General features: G+C 45.7%; 1 protein-coding gene across 1 annotated transcript in view; it reads left to right on the top strand.

The window, feature by feature from the left end:
- Positions 1–20,348, top strand: part of LOC146870310 (uncharacterized) — a 98,532-nt gene that overhangs the window by 52,868 nt on the left and 25,316 nt on the right. The window contains exons 5-6 of the mRNA XM_085642625.1: positions 640–766; positions 978–1,985. Of these exons, the coding sequence (XP_085498751.1) occupies positions 640–766; positions 978–1,985 (1,135 nt within the window). The remainder of the gene's footprint in view (positions 1–639; positions 767–977; positions 1,986–20,348) is intronic.

Here is a 20,348-nt window from a genome sequence, read left to right as displayed (position 1 = left end):
AGGGCCCTAGTCTCCAGCAAAAATCATCCCCTGTAGATGAAGGACCTCAAGGAAGTCCTTCTCAACATCCAGTGACTGCAGAGAGGTAAATACTCCAGCACCACACCAAAGTGTCTACGTTCGACCATTTTACGGTTCCAGTGCTGCACTCTACACTTCCATTCTTGTTCATCTGGTTTGACTGTGCTTTGGGCCTTATTCTTTTCCCTAACTAGGAGTAACCCCTTTCTCTTTACATAGCTTGTGTTCTAAACCTCATTCTTGTTCACAAACCTCGACCTCCATGCGGGTGTAATAATTAATCCCATGAAACAATGGGAACCTGCATTTTGAAATAGCTGGTCTGTGCACTGAAAAGGCCGCAGATGATCTCCACTAATGTGTGACCTATAAAATAGATGTAAACCTGAATCCAAAATAACCTCCGAATTGTCCCATGGCCTAGCCATCATGTGTACATTACCCTTCCCAAACTCTGCTAAAGCTCCTTTTAGTTTGTAGCTGCAGGATAAGGCCTTCGCAGTTTTAAGTTGACTCCAAGGCCTATGCAGGACCAGCCAGAGAACACTGGACCCAGAATAAAATTGAAGCTTCACGAATGTTCTGTACCATAACCACTATTTCTTTCTCCTCCTGCAGTGGACGATGGTACTCGAGGTCCCCGAGTATGGCAACAAGAAAATCACTTGCCCTGTCCAAGCATTTTTCTATGTTTCCAATGGTAGAAGGAAAAGAAGTCCAACCCAGTGCTTCAAGTATTTGCCTGGTGGGTGTTACAGCAGTGTGTGTGTAGTGTGGAAGAGATCTGCATTTCAGATATTTTGTGTAATGCATATTTTATATTTCATGGGCTTCCTGATTTTTCTCAGTGTTTACAGCAAACCTAAAGGTCCATGATCTTTTATGATCAGTATATATTGACTCAGATCATAGGTAGCCATTTATAAAACACACGTTGGTCTCTCCTTGCCTTCCAGTGATCTTCAAGGCCGAGCCGTGCTCAGAGATCATGCTGCACCGGTATCCTTCGCCCCCAGATGCCCAGACAGAGGTCTTCACAGAGCTGCACACCTTCAGTCCAGAAGAGGGGGAGATGGAGGTGCTACCCACCCATCAGACAGCCTTATACCATTGTCTACAACCCGCCAGGCCAGCAGATCATTACTTCCCAGACGTGCCCATGGACCAATCTCCATTTTATCCTGCCTCTCAGGACTGTCCCTACGGCGGGGGTTTCTCTAGCCTCTCCCCTTCGCAGTATGACTATCCCCCTTCCTACTTTGAGATGGGGGGTGAAATGTTGGCGCACCAGAACCTGTTGCCCATTATTCTTGGAGATCCACCTCCGTTCCATGCAGCCCACACCAAGCTGCCCTCGAGTCCTGTCCCATGGTCTCCACAGCTGCCCACCACCTTCCAGGCAGGCCTCTTTCCCTACTTACCGCAGTCCCCACCACAACCCTTTGCTGACCAAGCTTGTCTGCAGATATCGCCACACCCCTGTCACACAGTTTCCTCTGCTGGTGAGCTCTGCCTTCCTGACTTTGAAGGTGATCAGCAAGATAGAGGGCACATTACGCACTCCGAGGAGGCAGGCACAGCCCCACCTGCATCTCACAATGCTGGCCCATCCATTAAGACGGCTGAATGCCCTGAGAGATCATTCCCATCTATAGGCTTGCTCTACCCACCCCCAGAGCCTCCAGCCTATCAGATACCTTCGCCTGTGTTCAACTCAGCTGCCCAGGGTCACCCGCAGCCCTCTCCTCCCTTACCTGCTAAGTCCCCCTTAGGACAGATTCCAGATGCTCCCCAGGTTGAGATGGCAGCCCCTGAAAGCACTGAGGACCCCGTGAAACGCCTAACAGAAGGGTACACCAAGGAGAACCAGCATCATTGTGATGCAGCAGAGGAGACCTCGGACAAAGATGGCTACAGCAGCCCATTTCACAGTATCCCTATTGAGGGCATCACATTGGAAGAAGGTAGGAATGCAGCTTACTGGTCCTACTGAGTGTAATGTTCATTTGTAAAACGTTTATTTTCTCTGGGCCTTTTAGGCATTTATCAAGCATGTTTTTCATTCTCAGTTATTCATAATTCCATTGCTGTGCTCAGTTAATTCAAGCCAGAAGCCTACAGGGCCTGCCCTATAAGCTCTGAGTAATGTGCAATGGGTATTCTACAGGCATTCATTGAAGGCCTACATTCTGAGACATGTACAACCCGTTGTAATAGTTTCTACGGCAGGAGAGATTCATCATGGTACAACTTGGAATCTCAAATAAAGATCACGCTCGGTTTCTAGACAGGTTCTTCGTGGGAAGTGCTGTGGATGTTCCTACTGGGCCAGTTCCCTACAGTGCCTGGGGTGTACCGTGAGTTTCTTTTAAGTCTGTACCCTAGGATGTTTCTTTTTAATATGGCTTTTGTTTTGATATGATTCAAACCTACTGCACTATAATCATTTTGTGAACTAGGCACAACAGGTCTCTTGAAGAACAGAATGACCGCTTTCAAGTTATCCTACTTTGTGTGGTTTGCCTTTAAACAGTCACTGTCTCCCCTCTGGGTTAGAGTCTTCCTTTAGCACTTCTAGTTCCCACTTAAAGGTTAGCCTGAACCTAAAGTAACTACTGAGTATTAACAAATCTACCTATGGTGGCTGTTCCCAATGGATTTACCTCTGCTCCTCTCCCCTCTTCCAGATACTAGTGAGGGCCTTCTACTGCTAGTCTTTAGTTCCCTCTACTCCGTTCTTATGGGTAGTGACAGTACAGACAAATGACAAGAATCGAGTTACTGTTGTTATGGTAATAATAATCCAAACTTTAACTCCATTTGAACTCTATGGAATGTAATTTTGCCTAACCCTGCTGATTTCGTCGATTGTGTGATCGTCGCACCCTTCTGCCTCTCTCTACCTGTCACGGGTGTATTGCGCGCAGTAACACGGGAAATAAATCCGTAAAAACATGTTTGCTTCAAAGGCAGGAAAGACGGAATAGACCGTGGTGAGAGACGAGCCGGGCAGTATCTACGCTTGAATTCATACAGCCCTGATGATGTCCCAGGAGGGGACGAAACGCGTCGGCTGTTGAGATTGTGTGAAATAAGGATTTGAAGCATTTGTTCCTTGATAGATTGATTGGAATATAAAAGGACTGAAATATAAAAGGATGGAATGATAGTTTGATGGATTGAAAAGCCCAAGATTTAGCACTGGCAAAACGATCATCCTTGGGGCACTTCGCGTCAGCCATAACTCCAGACTAGCACAACAAAGAAATAGCCCCCATAGTAGTCCATGCAGATGAGTACAGTCTCCCAAATATGATAGACTTGTCATGTGAGCTACCCATAAGGTATGGGGACGAATTAGAACAACAAATAAAGAATGGCCGTGCCCCTACGCATACAGATGCGAAAAATGTGGCCTTGGATCCAGGAAGTGTAGAGGTTTCGGCCAGTTTGTCTGAGAACAGTGAGGTTGTTGAAGCTGAAAATCAACTCTTTGTAAAAATGAGGGAGCTCTTTAAAATGTATCTTTCTCCGATAGAGAACAGATTAAAGTGTATAGAGAAGCAGTTAACTGAATTGACTGCCATATCTAAGACTCCTGCTAATCCTGGGGTATCAAAGGTAGGGGGTAAGAAGACAAGTCACAAAAACAATAAACGGGCTTGCTAGCAAAAAAACCATCTGCTCCAGTTGAGAATGTTAATTTGATGAATCCAACAGTTTCAGAGGAAAACTTGGTAGACAATCCTAACACCTCCGCTGTGAACCCCAGACAGCTGGTTAATACATCCAAGGTTACTGGATTGGACCCAAATGGGGATTGTATTTGGGGACCCCCATTGGGGAAACTAGCTATTGACCTGCCCCCAGAAGTAAGCCCTTTTTTGGTGGTTTTGACCGGGGTCCCAGAGTTGAATAATCACAACGAGGAGTCTAGTTGGTCATTAAAAAATAAGGTACAATATTGGCTTAATATTAATCGACCACTACCTCCACAATGGTCGAGCAAGATCTTAATGGTGCGTAGTGTCCCCTGGGTGGGGCATAGGAGAAAAATAATCCAGGGTGACTGTGTTTTGGTCAATTTTGATGACCCACGTACGGTCGATCATATATGTTCATGGGACATGCAGGGCATAAATAAAGGGATTGAAACTAAACGACTCTCCTTTTTTTACCCTCCCAGGAGTCGTTCTGGTCCAGACTATAATAGGAGCAGGGGCAGAGTAGGCCACCAAGAGTGGGGAGCAGACTGGAGGGAATGGGGAAGGCAAACAACCAGTGATGAAATACCTAAGGATAACTGGAGAGGAATACCGACTGCTAATAGGTACAGTTGCTTGGAGTTGGTTGATTGACTCCCTCCGATCATCGGGGCTATGTATGACTGTTGTGAGGGGCCCAGTAAGCGCAACAGAAGAGCCAATTATTTGGGGTATAGTATTTTAAAAGCTAAACATGAGGGCAGGGTTAACGATTCAGCAGTGGTCGGTACCACTTTGTGTCCATTGCTAAAGGGGCCAGATAGACTAGAGCCTGCAGTTTTTAAACATACTGGCGTTGGTGATGAAAGAGAATCGGCTTGTCAACGACCCCAAAATTTTTCAGTGGGGGATGATGGAGAAAATGTTGTGGCCGCCATCACTTTGTGTCCATCGGTAAAGGGACCAGATAGATTGGAGCATGTAGTGCTTATACATGCCGGTGATGGTGATGAAAGAGAACTAGCCCATCAACGACCCCAAAACACTCCAGTGGGGGATCCTGGAGAGAACGTTGTACCTATACCCACAGAATTAGATATATGTACTGGCACTGCCTTAGACTTAGGGACTTCAGTTGATGTTCAAAGGGGGAAGTTAGCCCTCCTATCTTGGAATATAGCGGGTCTGTCGAACAAGGTAAAAAACCCTATTTTTCGAGCTTTTATTGACAACTATGATGTTATTTGCCTTCAGGAGTGTTGGGAACAGGTCGAAATACACCTAGTTGGGTACCGTACGTATTTTTCTACAGCTTCCCAGACTAGGAGGGGCAGATGCTCTGGTGGCCTCACCACATATATTTCTAATACTGCTAATTTGACCATTAAGCATCAGACCACTGGGGGGCAAAATTATTATCAGGTACTCTTTTTTAAAGTGGGAGGAAACCAACATATCACCCTTGTAAACTTGTATAATAATATACCCAAGGAAGATCAAAAAAGAGTTTTGGAATATTTAAATAACTCTTTACGAAACGGGACAGGCCCCGCGTATAATGATAGGTGCATTATAATGACGGGTGATTTTAATTGTCATTTATGTCCCCATAGCAACCTGGATATATGTGGAATGGTTAATCCTACTGGTGATCCCTGTACGCACTTTGAGCATTCTACGCTGGGAAATTTGTTTAACAATTTAATTTATGACTGGAACCTGGGTTTTGCAAACGAATTATGCAATCCCCAGGTTAACTTCCAACCCACCTTTAATGGGCGGGGTTTAAGGTCTGTTATAGATTACACATTGGTTACTACAAGCTATCATCATAGTGTCCTGACGTTTAAAACAGAGGATATTGCACTGAGCGATCATTTTCCGATCGGTTCAACCTTCGATACTGGGGTGATTAGTAGATCAGCATCCAACGTAGTTGAAAACTTATATTGCCATACTATATCGTTGGCAAGAATAAATGGCTATGCAATAAAATGGAGTAAGTTTGACCCCACAAACTTTTTGCAGAGCCTAGTAGCGGGTCAGTACAGTAATTTTATGACGTGCCTAGAGGAAACCCCTGACCCAATTGCGGTCACTGTAGCTTTCCAGAAGATTACCCTACAAATTGGTAATAAATTGACAGGAACAGTACGGGAAGGGGAAAGACATAGGGCGGAGGGTTGGTTTAACTCGGAGTGTAGTAAAGCGCATACCTATTTAAAGCAGACATTAAAAAAAGTTCCTAAAAATTTGCAAGATATTAGATCTGCTAGAGTAGCTTATAAAACTACACTACACAAACGGAGATTAGAGTTGAAGGAGGCTGCGTGGGATGCTCTATTAAAGGCGTGCTCTCTGAGAGATAATACTGCTTTCTGGAGAGCTGTAAATGCTCCTTTTTTTGTCGATAGGAATTCTGACCTGGTAGAGATTGCTATAGAGGAGCCTGTATGGGTTAATCATTTTACTGAGTTATATAAGAAAGATGAATTGGTCAATTTAGAAAGTATTTGCCACAACCAGTTGATCGACACTGAGCCTGTCCCTTTTGTTTCGTTTCCTCTGGGGATCTTTTTCTCCACTTCAGAGGTGGAATTAGCCTTAGTAGACAGCTCTAACAACAAAGCCCCAGGACCTGATGGAATTCCCATAGACATATATAAGGATAATATTTCCTTATGGGTCCCGCTCTTGACAAACGTGCTAAACAGTTATAATAATATAGGATTTCCATCTACGTGGCAGGAAGCGAAAGTAGTGCCCATTTTTAAAAAGGGAGATCGAAATGACCCTAAATGTTATAGGCCCATTTCACTACTTGATTCCTTGATGAAAGTGGCAGGTAGAATTATATTAAATAGATTGCAGATATGGGCCAAGGAGGGAGGTGTTCTCTCTAAATTCCAGTATGGCTTTAAATCAGGAGTGGGTACTGTCGAACAAGGACTTAATCTGGCTATAATAATTGGTAAATATGTGGTGGCAAAAAAGGGCAATTTATTTTTGACATTTGTAGATCTTAGCTCAGCTTTCGATTGTTTGAGTCATGAGGTTTTGTGGGACACTTTAATAGGGCTTGGTATCGACTCAAATATTCTTAATTTTATTAAAGAGTTGTACAGAGGGGCAGGGGCAAAGGTGCGGTTTGGAAAAAAAGGTGAATGCACCAACAAATTTCCAATAATGAAAGGTGTTCGACAGGGCTGTATTCTGGCACCCTTTCTTTTTAACTTGTATATAAATGGTGTGGCAGACTTTTTAATAAAACTAGATGTAGATTATCCCCAAATTGATGGCAAGGCGGTGCCGATTTTATTGTACGCAGATGATGCGGTTATAATGGCAAGAACCCAAATAGGCCTTCAAAAGGCGATAACTAGTTTTTCAATATATATGGGAGCAAGAGGCTTAAAAATTAATATTGGGAAAACTTTTACCATGTGCTGCTCATCTAAAAATAAGATTTCCTGTGATACTTTCTTAGACCAGTCCAAGATAGGACAAATAAGTACTTTTTCATACTTAGGGATTGTTTTTAACAAAAGAGGTACCTGGACAACTGCCGTTAGCTCAAGGAACCTTGCATTTGCTCGTGCAATAGGCGCAGTAAAACAGTTTGCCAATAAATTGGGGGGTAGGCCTGTTCGTATCCTGATGGATATTTACAAGGCTAAATGTGTGTCAACTGCCATTTATGGGGCGGGTATTTGGGGGATCGCAGATATTCAACATCATTTACTTTTACAGGGTCCTGGTTTGCAGCTTTATTTATCCCCCGAGCATTCTAGTTACAATAGAATGTTATTAGCACGGCTGAGAATTGGTAGTTTTTTTAGGCTGCTAACCTTTCCAGATATTAACGATTGGTCGATTAATTTAATTAAATGCCCATGTGATGATTTTTCCTCACAATCCACAATTCATTGTGTTTTGTTCTGTACATTTTATGTATGGGGGAGGAAGAGATATCTGATACCTCTGTTAAAGATCTGGGGTTTGAGACAGTGTAGACCTGCTTTCTTTAAGTTGCTTTTATTAGAAGATGAAATGTCAATAAACGCTGTATCCAAGTTTTTAAAATTTACAATCAGATGCAGATCCTCTATGGCTTAAAACTAATTCTGTTTTGAGTTACATAATCTTAGTATGATATACTTAAATTGTTATGTATTTCGATCTCTATTATTGTGTATTTATTGTATGTATCAATTTTAATGTGCTTTTATGATTTTTTATATAGAAATCGAATAAAGCTATCTTTGATTTGACTGACTTTGACAAGAAATTGCCAGAGAATTGAAAGTAACCACAGATTTTCTGCCTGCACCTTAGCTAAAAAAACACAAAGAAGTATCAGAAAATGAATGACTAGAGTCAAGGTGTCAAGCCTACAGCTATTAAGTAAGGTCAATGTGCGCCTTTGTCATTAATGGTATTAAAGTGAATAATTATTTTCGCAGATGATTTTACCATTACCAGAAGACAAAGCATTGGGTGTGAGTGCAGCCTTGCTTTTTGCAATAAAACAGATCAGCCTAAATACCCTCCTGTACTGAAGAGACTGGTTTTCCACCAACTGTTATTTAAAAATAGCCTACAGTCAACAATCCTAACCAAGACCAGTGTTTTTATTGTCACACAGAGGAAGATAGGCCCCACTTGAGCTCCTGATGAGTCTTGAGTAGCTATCAAATAGTTGTCATATGCGTTCTTTACCACCTGATAATGGTGAGCCCAGGTAGCTGCCATCTTATCTATCCACCCCAGATGAGCAGTAGCATATACTGCCCCTCTGTGTAAGAGTAGCCCCATGCATTCGAGTCATCCTACATCTTCAGGGATATTCCCTCCTCTTCTAGTTAGTCTGCACCCAGAGTCATTAACTTTTGGAGTTACTGTTGGACACCCAGCACATTAGCAGTAGTTGGGTTTTCCCTTTTAATCATCAGCTGGAGGACCATGCATGTAAGATTTCAAGTCTCTGAACCTGTAAGATTGCTTATGTTAGCAAAAATAAAGTTGGGTCTTTACTTCTCGAACATCCTGATGCTTTTCTGCAAAGGCTCGAAGCATAATTTTCAGAGCCCATTGAAGCATCTGAACAGACTGCTGTAATGCAATAAAATGTGTTAATTATGTGTAATTATGGCAAATTCCTATATCCTCTTGGGAAATCGGGGGCGGGGGGCAGTAGTTTTAGACAAGTTGGACTCTCGCAATTGGGAATAAGTAGCTCCTTTACTTATCAAAGTAATATCTTTCAATCATATCCTTTCTTAAATTAGGCACACACACAGGCATTGGCAACACCAATAGGGCTGACATTATAACTGAAAGTTCCCTCTAACAAGATAAATTAAATGACTAAAACTAGAAAAAACAAATAGAGCCACCTCCTAAACTGGGCAGGCATTTGCTTACCACCTTGGAATGGTGTTGTGCATGGTGCATCATTTTTAGCTTTCAACTTGGCCACCATGTTTAGAAGCAATGCTGTGTCCATCTTGGAATGGTAAAACAATGTTACATCATGGACAATGCCATTCCAATATTGGCTGCATAGCTTAGAAGCAGGGCTTGAGCAGGATACGGTGACATGCATATAAAATGAGCAGCAAACAAGCTGTCTGGGGAACTAACAGAAGCTCCAAAACACACAAAATAAAAAAGGAGAAGGAAAGACATAAAGAAAGAGGAAAATGCAAAACTAAATGAAGGGCCCAATTAGTCCGACACTGAAGCGCAATTGTTTATTTTCAGGAAGCGAACTCATGTATTTTCAGGACGATGTGGACATGTGATAAGGCAAAGTGCTGTCACTAACAGGGCAACACAGCTAATTCTAGAAGTGGCCTAACCTATTGCTCCATATGATATGTGCTGTAATGGCCACTATGTCTGTATGTATTTTTAATCATTTTATAAGTTTTCATTCAAACAGTGCCACAGACTTATGATTGTATACCATCCTCAAAATAAACCAAAATGGCGGTCTCACCTCTGCCTTACAGCTACGGTTGTGTTTCCTCAAATTAACCAAATATGCGTGAGCAAGACATTAGTTGTTTTAACTAACATTTTAACATAATAAGTTATTCATTCAACATGTTGGGTCTCTGTGATGTTCTCTGAGTTAACTGTAGTTAACCATTAACCAGTCAATTTTCATTACAAAAACTTGATCATTGCACCACGACTGGCATTAGGGAATACACATTACTTGTCAATGCCAGTGTCTTTACATAAGTATTAAAAGAGGTCCATGCCCTCTCAGATGTATGCATCTTATCATGTACCATTGCAGTAGACTTTCCATAGCATACATTGACCATATTATGGCCCACTACACATTTTTTATCAGGAGTTCATCCCATTTACAGGACTGGGCAATGGATAACTGTGCTGCTAGAAGAATACAGTTTAGCCTTTGTTGACATCAGTGGATAGGCGTTGTCTTTGTGCAGCTAAAAAATACCACCTGCGGGTCAAGCTCAAGAGAAATGCTGGTCATATCCCTCAAAATGTGTTAAATACATTTCCAGTACTTCTGTAGTTTTTATATAAGCTTTCTTAGTACATGCTCTCCAACATATATCAGTGTCCCAAACATGACATACAGTCAAACCAGAGTAAAATACATATGCATAGGTATTTTATGTGTTCTCCCTGTATTGAGAACATGAGGAGGATTTAGCTGCTCTGATCCAAATTATATCCCATATACCTTAAAATATTTGTACTCCTAACTTCATTTCTCACTTATCCATGTATTTGTGTCTCTGCAGTTCCCCCTTCTACTATTCAGTTTAAGGAGACTCTCCCCTGACCCTTCTGTTCCACCTGGTTCTTAGTGGGTCCAGTGAAGCCAATGGAAAAGTAAAAGATTTCCCCTGGAGACAGGTTCAAGTCTTCCATACATGACTCTCTCTGTTCCTAGGATTCTCATTCACAAATAGTTCCCTGAGAAGTGAGGGTAAGCTCTGTCTCCATTGCCGCAATCTACTATCTACCATTCATGGTGGGAAAATAGGTTTATGGATTATGGGTGTCACATGAGATGGGTACAGTGTAGCCTTATTTTCATGTATTGCCCTATCCCAGTGCTCCAATAAAACACTAGGAGAAGTGAGGGCATTTGCGCCCACACATCAGTGTTTGGGTGGAAACCACTGTGCGATATAAAGGAGTATTGCTGAATAGTTTTACCCTACCCAGAGTGCTGGGTTTGTGTACTGCTTACAACTTCATTCTAGTGTGGGCCTAATCTGTGCACCTCAGAAATATGCCTCTATATTTGGGAAACCCATTAAAATCTCTTGTTTGTTTATACAGCATTGATTTTGGAACTCTAGGGTTCTTGCCTTGCCATGTAAAGGCAGATTATAGTGTATACACTTTACTAGCAGGGACTTTACTGGGAGAGGGGACAGCTCTGTCTAGTATCTCTACTTGTGGCCAGAGTAGCAGTCAATTTTGCATTGATTGTTTTTCTGGTCCTAGGCTCTTTAAAGTTAGCTGGAAGGAGTATTGGCATCTGTCTGCCTTGTCCTTCCTTGGCCAATAGTTTTGTCAGGAACATCCATTCAGCCCTGTCAAAGATGTTTTCCGCTTCTAGCCTGAGGAAGCGCAATCTCTATTTAGTTTATTCTGCTATTGCCAAAGAAGATGCTGTCACAGGTGTGGCAATTTTGATTAAAGCCAGCCTGGTATTTAGTGATCAGGGTAGTCCAAGCTGAATTTAGTTGATTAACTAGGCCATTAGTTAACCACTCTGCATACGTATTTAATATTCCTATGGGTCTGTGGGAGCAGCAATGGTTGGAGTCTTGTGAGTCTTTAATAGTAAGGTAAACATGGATTCAGTTACAGTATCTATCCCTTCACAAGTGGAGGTAGTAATTAAAAACTCTAGTTTGGGTTCAGCTAATAATTCTATGAGGCCCTATAAATTGATGCAGTAAATCCATTTAGACCAGGACCCTTATTATTCGGTAATTGCTTGATGGCCATTCACACCTCCTTGGATGCAATAGCCTCCACCATTTGGATTTAAGTCATTTGGCTCTATTGTCTGGAAGGTAAAACGGCTAGATATTCTTCGATTATTTGTTAGTTGCCCTGAGGAGTAGCCTAGAGAGAACAAAAGAAATTGTGAAAAGGCCAATAATGTACGCTTGTCATGTGAAAAGTCGTCCCCCCTTTCAAGTTTAAAGTTTGGTATGTTTGCGTGCTAGTACCGCATCTGCATTGTAAGCATATTCATAATATTTTTGGTTAGTGAACAGCATTTTGTGTGCAGTTTCACTAAACAACATTTATTGTAGTACCCATCTAGCCTGGTGAACAACCCTGTTGGTTCTTCCCGACCTGTCGTGTTTGTGATAGATTGGTAAATGGTATATCCAGTGCTCCAACTTGAGCTTCCTCTCCCTGGCTTACCTCAAGCATGTGGGCGTATGTGATATTAACTCATCCCTTTTGACCATCTTGGCTTTTGTGCAGACTGTATCTCTAGACAACTCTTGCAATGCATTCTCATGGAAGTAGTGCTCTTTGGCTTCCCTAATTAATAAATGACCAGTTGGGTTTCGAAATGCCATCTCATGGACTTGCCAGTGTATGGATGGTCTTGGAACTCTATGACTCAAGTCCAGATGCATTGTGACTGCAGAGTGGCCTGATTAGAATTTTGCACCAATTTCTGAGTCTATTACAGTTTAAAGCAAACACAAGGAGATGATGGATGGAGTGCTAAAACTTTTCAAACACTCACCCCAAGTCACAGATCTGGGTTGAATACATCATCATTCTTTAGCTCACTTTACCACCCCAGTTCAGACACAGCTATGGGCAAATCAGTCTTGACCCTGTGCCTCATGGGAACAGTCCAGCCTTAACTGCGAAGCCATGTCTTCCCTGGACCAGAAACAAGCATCCTGGGACCAGTTTCGGGCTAACAGCCCTCTTCAGCCAGGCTAGGTTGAATCCAGTGGCAAAATGAGCAAGAGGCCCACGTCTGGGCATAACCTGCCAACTTAGGGTGAACAAAGCAAACACAAGGAGATGATGGACAGAGTGCTGAAACTTTTCAGACACTCACCCCCAGTCACAGATCTGGGTTGAATCCATCATCGTTCTTTAGCTTACTTTGCCAACCCAGTTCAGACACAGTTATATGCAAATCAGTCTTGACCCTGTGCCTCATGGGAACAGTCCAGCCCGAACTGACAAGTCATGTCTTCCCTGGACCTTTCTGGGTCTGAACTGAGGTGGCAAAGTGGGCTAAAGAATGATGATGGATTCAACCCAGATCTGTGACTGGGGGTGAGTGTCTGAAAAGTTTCAGCACTCCGTCCATCATCTTCTTGTGTTTGCTTTGTTCGCCTTAATTTGGTAGGGTATGCCCAGACGTGGGTCCCTTGCTCACTTTGCCACTGGATTCAAGGTAGCCTGGCTGATGAGGGCTGTTAGCCCGAAACTGGTCCCAGGATGCTTGATTCCGGTTCAGGGAAGACCTGGCTTGGCAGTTCAGTCGGGACTGTTCCCATGAGGCACAGGGTCAAGACTGATTTACATATAGCTGTGTCTGACCTGGGGTGGCAAAGTGAGCTAAAGAACAATGATGGATTCAACCCAGATCTGTGACTGGGGGAGAGTGTCTGAAAAGTTTCAGCACTCTGTCCATCATCTCCTTGTGATTGCTTTGTTCGCCGTAAGTTGGCAGGGTAGGCCCAGATGTGGATCCCTTGTTCACTTTGCCACTGGATTCAAGCTAGCCTGGCTGATGAGGGCTGTTAGCCCGAAACCGGTCCCAGGATGCTTGTTTCCGGTTCGGGAAGACCTGGCTTGGCAGTTCGGGCTGGACTGTTCCCATGAAGCACAGGGTCAAGACTGATTTGCAAATTGCTGGGTCTGAACTGAGGTGGCAAAGTGAGCTAAAGATTGATGATGGATTCAACCCAAATCTGTGACTGGAGGTGAGTGTCTGAAAAGTTTCAGCACTCCGTCCATCATCTCCTTGTATTTGTTTTGTTCGCCCTAAGTTGGCAGGGTATGCCCAGACGTGGGTCCCTTGCTTACTTTGCCACTGGATTCAAGCTAGTCTGGCTGATGAGGGCTGTTGGCCAGAAACCGGAACCAGGATGCTTGTTTCCGGTTCAGGGAAGACCTGGCTTGGCAGTTCGGGCTGGACTGTTTCCATGAGGCACAGGGTCAAGACTGATTTGCAAATTGCTGGGTCTGAACTGAGATGGCAAAGTGAGCTAAAGAACGATGATGGATTTAACCCAGATCTGTGACTGGGGGTGAGTGTCTGAAAAGTTTCAGCACTCCGTCAATCATCTCCTTGTGTTTGCTTTGTTTGCCCTAGGGTGGCAGGGTATGCCCAGATGTGGGTCCCTTGCTCACTTTGCCACTGGATCCAAGCTAGCCTGGCTGATGAGGGCTGTTAGCCGGAAACCGGTCCCAGGATGCTTGTTTCCGGATCTGGGAAGACCTGGCTTGGCAGTTCGGGCTGGACTGTTCCCATGAGGCACAGGGTCAAAACTGATTTGCATATTGCTGGGTCTGAACTGAGGTGGCAAAGTGAGCTAAAGAACGATGATGGATTCAAGCCAGATCTGTGACAGGGGGTGAGTATCTGAAAAGTTTTAACACTCCGTCCATCATCTCCTTGTGTTTGCTTTGTTCGCCCTAAGTTGGCAGGGTATGCCCAGACGTAGGTCCCTTGCTCACTTTGCTACTGGATTCAAGCTAGCCTGGCTGATGAGGGCTGTTAGCCCGAAACCGGTCCCAGAATGCTTGTTTCTGGTTCAGGAAAGACCTGGCTTGGCAGTTCAGGTGGGACTGTTCCCATGAGGCACAGGGTCAAGACTGATTTGCATATTGCTGGGTCTGACCTGAGGTGGCAAAGTGAGCTAAAGAACGATGATGGATTCAACCCAGATCTGTGACTGGGGGTGAGTGTCTGAAAAGTTTCAGCACTCCGTCCATCATCTCCTTGTGTTTGCTTTGTTTGCCCTAGGTTGGTAGGGTATGCCCAGATGTGGTTCCCTTGCTCACTTTGCCACTGGATCCAAGCTAGCCTGGCTGATGAGGGCTGTTAGCCGGAAACCGGTCCCAGGATGCTTGTTTCCGGTTCAGGGAAGACCTGGCTTGGCAGTTCGGGCGGGACTGTTCCCATGAGGTACAGGGTCAAGACTGATTTGCATATTGCTGGGTCTGGCTGAGGTGGCAAAGTAAGCTAAAGAACAGTGATGGATTCAACCCAGATCTGGGACTGGGGGTGAGTGTCTGAAAAGTTTCAGGATGGCAATTGTTCGGGAGAAAATTCTGGTTGTGAAGCAATCTACATTGGATTTCAGGGCAACATTAAAGTCACCACCTTATATAGTGCCCCTTCTCATAAAGTGAGAAATTGCTGGAAATACTTGCTCAAAAAATGTATTCCTCCCTTTACACAGAGAACAGCATTATCAATATACTTCCCAGTGCCCCCTAAGGTCTAACAACCACCACAGTGTTGTGCCTTGCCACGCAATGGAACTCTTCTTCCCATCACAATGTCCACCCTGAAACAACTCGTATACTTGTCATGTAGAGATCACAGGAGATTTCTTTAATGAACTTCAGAAGTTTATTCTTCAGGAAAGAAAGTCCCATCCCACCAACTCCTCAAGTCACAGGCTCCCTTTTAACATCAACGTCACCTCTACATTCCACCTTCTAATATTACATACTTTAACACAGTGGTTGTTAACCTTTTGACTTCAGTGGACCCCCATCTAAGTATCACTTGACCCCCACTGAATCATTATTGTAATCAACTGACCCGCACTGTCATTACTAGAATCCAGGGACCCCAGCCTAAGCATTTTGGACGATTTGAACTGCAGACAATACACAAAAATAGAGAAACAAGTATTCATCTAACAAATACGCAAAGATTAAATATTTTATTTAATTTACAAACAAATATTAAAACATCCAATTTGAATGGGCAGGTTGGACCTTTTTTAAATTCAACTGAGGCAAGGCATCATGCATATTATATTTTGTTTGCTCTTGCACTGCTCTCACAAATCAATCTGAGGATACTAACTTAATAATTTGCCTCTGATTTCAAATTCCTTCACATTAACAGAATGTTTTACATTTTTCAATTTTACATTATGCTTCATTTAAATACACTTTATTAATGTATTAAATTAATTAATTTTTAGAGCTGTTGCGGACCTCCTTATTAGGCTTTGTGAACCAGCAGGGCTTCCCCGACCACAAGGTAAGAACCACTGGCCAAGCACTCCATTATACAAACTCTAAAAGAGATATGCACAACATTACAGGCCTCCTTTTGTGCACCAAAAAACCTCAATTGAGATGAGAATTCCTGCCTCAAATATGTCCCTTGAAGCATAGCTATATCGACATCCTTAGTGTGTATCCATATGAGAAGACATACCAATTTATTGTCAGTTAAGGCCCTGCAAATTCAAAGTAATTATCTTAATTACCCCCATGCAATCTGTAAGTTTATGTGCACCATTAGGGCCCTGAATCTCCCTGTCAGGAATCTCCCCTAGCAATCCAGTTTTGTTCGCCTACCCTTAGCTGAAGTTAGGTGCACTCTTACTCATCGCCATACCTTACATGTTTCCATAGTGTTAAAGTCTAGGGGGTATATTCACAAGAACGTGTGATAACTACCACAGGAGTAGCTTAACGCAACTCTCAACATCGCACCCCATCACGGCAAAATAACCCCATGTCAACGTGGAATTCACAACAAGGCAGTACCATGCCTAAACCGCGGACAATGTCCGCGATACAACCACCTCGATGGAGATAAAAACACAAACCACAACACAAAAAAACCTGTGATGGGCCAAAGCGTGATGAGGAAATCAGCGATAAGCAGCGCCAGGCCTGCAACACACACCTGGCAGGTGGGAAAAATCACCATAAAAGTAGAAATAACACCCAAACACAAACTGACCAACACCCAAGCACCATGGAGGCAGCGGGAGCAGGTGCAGAGGACGAGCGCAACCCCACAAGCACCCCGGACGACCAGCCTGGGACCTCAGGGACAGGGAAGGGCAAAGACAAGAAGAAGAGGAAGACGAAGTTCACTTCGCAGGCGAACAGGATCATAGTCACTGAGGTGATGGAACACCATCAACAACTGTTCATCACCTCCAACGTGTCACTGGGCACCAAAACTGGAAAATGGCGGGACAACGTGGACAAGGTGAATGCCGTCGGAGAGCACAAGAGGACAATGGACAAGGTCAAGAGGTGATGGAATGACACCAAGCGGAAGACCAAGGAGAAACTCGCAGCCAACCAGAAGGCAGCAATGCAGACTGGAGGTGGGGGCCCAGCGCCACAGCTCGTGCCGGATGACATGGAGGAGCTGGTGTCGACAGTCATCAGTGTGGATACGGTGGCTGGAGTCGGGGGACCGGACACTGCTCGACAGGACACAACACAACCGCAACAGGGTGAGTGACCACCAGGTACTGGGGAACGGGTGGAGATGGCCATGATGGCACACATGCACAATCAAGCAGAGCACAGTGCACACCCTCAATGACTCTGGGTCATCGCCCAGATCTATGGACTGTCACAATGTACAATGCCATGCTGCCTGAATGTCAACATGTACCATGCGTCTACATACATGTGGACACATTGCAATACACCATCTCCCCTTCACATTGTAGGGACACCGTCAACACCCCCTGCAGAGCAGTCCCAGCCATTCTTCACTGACGACGAGGAGGATAACCCCAGCATCGACGCACAAACCCCCTAGACATCATTGACATCATCCGCGACTCACCTCCAGGATCAGGGCTGACTAGCTGCATTGAGGAGACTCCACCCACCACCCAAACCACCCAGCAGGAGGCACCCACGGCCCCGGCATGCTCCCAAGACCCCCAAGAACAACACACGGCCTTCCAACACCGTGTGCTCTAGGCCCAGAGGGAGACGGCTGAGCAGGTGCGGTTCCACCTCATGGCCACCAAATTGTACGCCATCCATGGGTGTCTAGGCCCGCTCCATGGTCTCCAATGAGACCTGACTGACATCACTTGAGTCCTGACGTGGAGAGAAGAACACCTGTCCGCTCAGACGGGCACCAGCGATACCAGCCGTGAGCTGGCACACATGTGGAGGCTCATGGAGGACATGGTGCGGATGGAGGCGGAAAGGATGGCAGCCACCGCTGCACATCAACGCAATGTAGCTGGGATCTACCATGCCCTGCAGATCATCATCATGGCATGGCTGCCACAAGGCATGGTGCAGATGAATGCTGCTGCCCCCACACCATCCACATCTCCACCCCCTGGTGTGCCATTGCCTCACAGTGCGGCAGACATATCCACTTCGGCACCCGATGTGTCAGTGGCACACAGTGCCTCAGACAGTACTGCAACACGCACAGGTGGGGCAGAGCACACATCCGGGGACAAGGACGTGGATGGGTTTGTGATCAGGAGGCACTAGCATTCATTTCCGCCACCTAGCCTGTTTCTGCTTGGTGCCGCACATGGCCTCATGACCTTCCACTGACCCCCGATACACTCCGATGCACTCACCTTGGACAGCAACATGGACTGCCATATCCTGTTTGATGACCAATGACACATCAACCAGACTGCGGGCTGTACCCTTCCTCTTCCGCAGTTCTTGTCATCCCCGTGTGCTCGGCATTGCCCTGTACCACTCCAGATGCAGAACTGCTCTGGATGTGCAATAAACATCCAGTGACGCACTGCTGTGTCATGTCTTTCATCATTCATGTATGAATCTGTGGATGAATGTAGAGACAGTGATTTCCCTTTCATCAATGATGCTCATCCTGTGGGATGCCAGTCAGAGGGTGCAACATTGCATATTGTGTACCGGGTCCTGTGAACACCACAACAGGGACACACGCATCAGTCACTTCCATGTCCGGACATGGACTGAACCACGCCCAGAGCCCACGAGTCATTGTTGCAAGCCCTGCACTGGTCCGGGGTACGACAGGCCAGACCACTCCTCTTACACTCCGAGGGGGGCCCTCATTGCTACCCATCACAGGCATACTCGCTGGTGGTGTGCAGGTCACTGGTCTAGTTGTCAGCATGTCACAGCCACTCCCTGAGGGCAGGTTTGCATGCACACCACACCCATCCGGCACAGGCCACAACATAAGGGGCCAATGACGTCACATTCCCCTCTGCCGGTGGTGACTGGGTGACGGACGCTCCACGGTTCTCAATCATAAAGGACCCATGAGTTGTTGCGCACAGGGTTAGTGGCACCCGCGGCCTTGCGGCCGTCATGGGCCTACCACCACGTGGCGCTGACTGGGGTTGCACAGGGTTAGTGGCACCCAGAGCATTGCGGCCGGCACAGGCACCCCGCCACGGGAAGGTGACTTTGGGTGCACTGAGTTAGTGGCGCCTTAAGCTGCTGAGCGGGTGTGCAGCCTGCGGTCCGGACAGCTCAGGTTTTGTGTGCCCTGCTGGACCGCAGTGTAGGCCAGAGCTAGCGGGCAGCACGGGCCTACCGCCATGTGGCGTCGCTTCCGGGATCCCAGAGTTAGTGGCACCCGCTGGGCTGAGCGGGTGTGCAGCCTGCAATGATGCTGGGTGCACTGGTATGTCCTATGCCATGGAGTAATCAAGACCAATCACCAAACGTGAGACCTGGTGGCCTGTGGAGCGGGGCTGCATGTTGTGGAGGTTGCCATGTTCGCGGGCCCCGGGCTTGTGGCTTGCAGCGGCACGTGGTGGGACCTCCTGTCTGCACGCCGGTGGCGGAAGGTGAGCTGTGAGGCCTGGGTGTGCATGGGCGGTCATGCTCCGATGGGCGGCGGGAGAGGTGGGGTGCCTCTGCCTGGGTGTGTGCATGGGCGGGCAGGTGATGTTGTCTTGTGCAACAGTGTGTACTGTGCCAATCATGTATCTGGACTCTGTTTCAGATGACGGCTCTGTCTCAGATGTGTGACCTGGTGAACTGCGATACATACCTGCACGTGGTTGGAGACACACCGGTGGCAGCAGGTGAGCATTGTGGCCTGTGTGCACAGGGGCAGCACTCTCTCTCTCTCTCCCTCTCCTCTTCTCTCTTTCTCTCCCCCCTCTCCTCTTCTCTCTCTCTCTCCCCCCTCTCTTCTTCTCTCTCTCTCTCTCCCCATCTCTTTTTCCACCTCTCTCTCTCTCCCCCTCTCTTCTTCTCTCTCTCTCTCTCCCCCTCTCTTCTTATCTCTCTCTCTCCTTCGCTCTCTCTCTGTCCTTTGATGTGCGCAGGACACACCTTCTCATCATGATTTTTGTCTTGCATGCTGTGACCTACAGATTGTCCCGAGGGGAGCCGCCATGTGTCTTCATTTCATTTCAGTGTTCATTTTAATAAAGTTTCATTTGTTTCTTCGTGGTGAATGCGTGATGCTCATTTTTGTGATGACACATGCATGTCACCGGTTGTGATTGTGCGACATCAAGCGGATTATTTTGTACATGTTTAGGTGTAGCTGATGTGGCATGTCTTTGGTCGGGGGGTGGGGAGGGGGGTCCTAGCGGTGGTGGCAGCAGGTGTTGTTGCCCTTTGGGCCCTCCG

The sequence above is a fragment of the Triturus cristatus genome, chromosome 1_1 (genome assembly GCF_964204655.1).
Source record: "Triturus cristatus chromosome 1_1, aTriCri1.1, whole genome shotgun sequence".
In the NCBI taxonomy this organism is placed as follows: Eukaryota; Metazoa; Chordata; class Amphibia; order Caudata; family Salamandridae; genus Triturus; species Triturus cristatus.
This window is presented reverse-complemented; position numbering and strand designations above follow the sequence as displayed.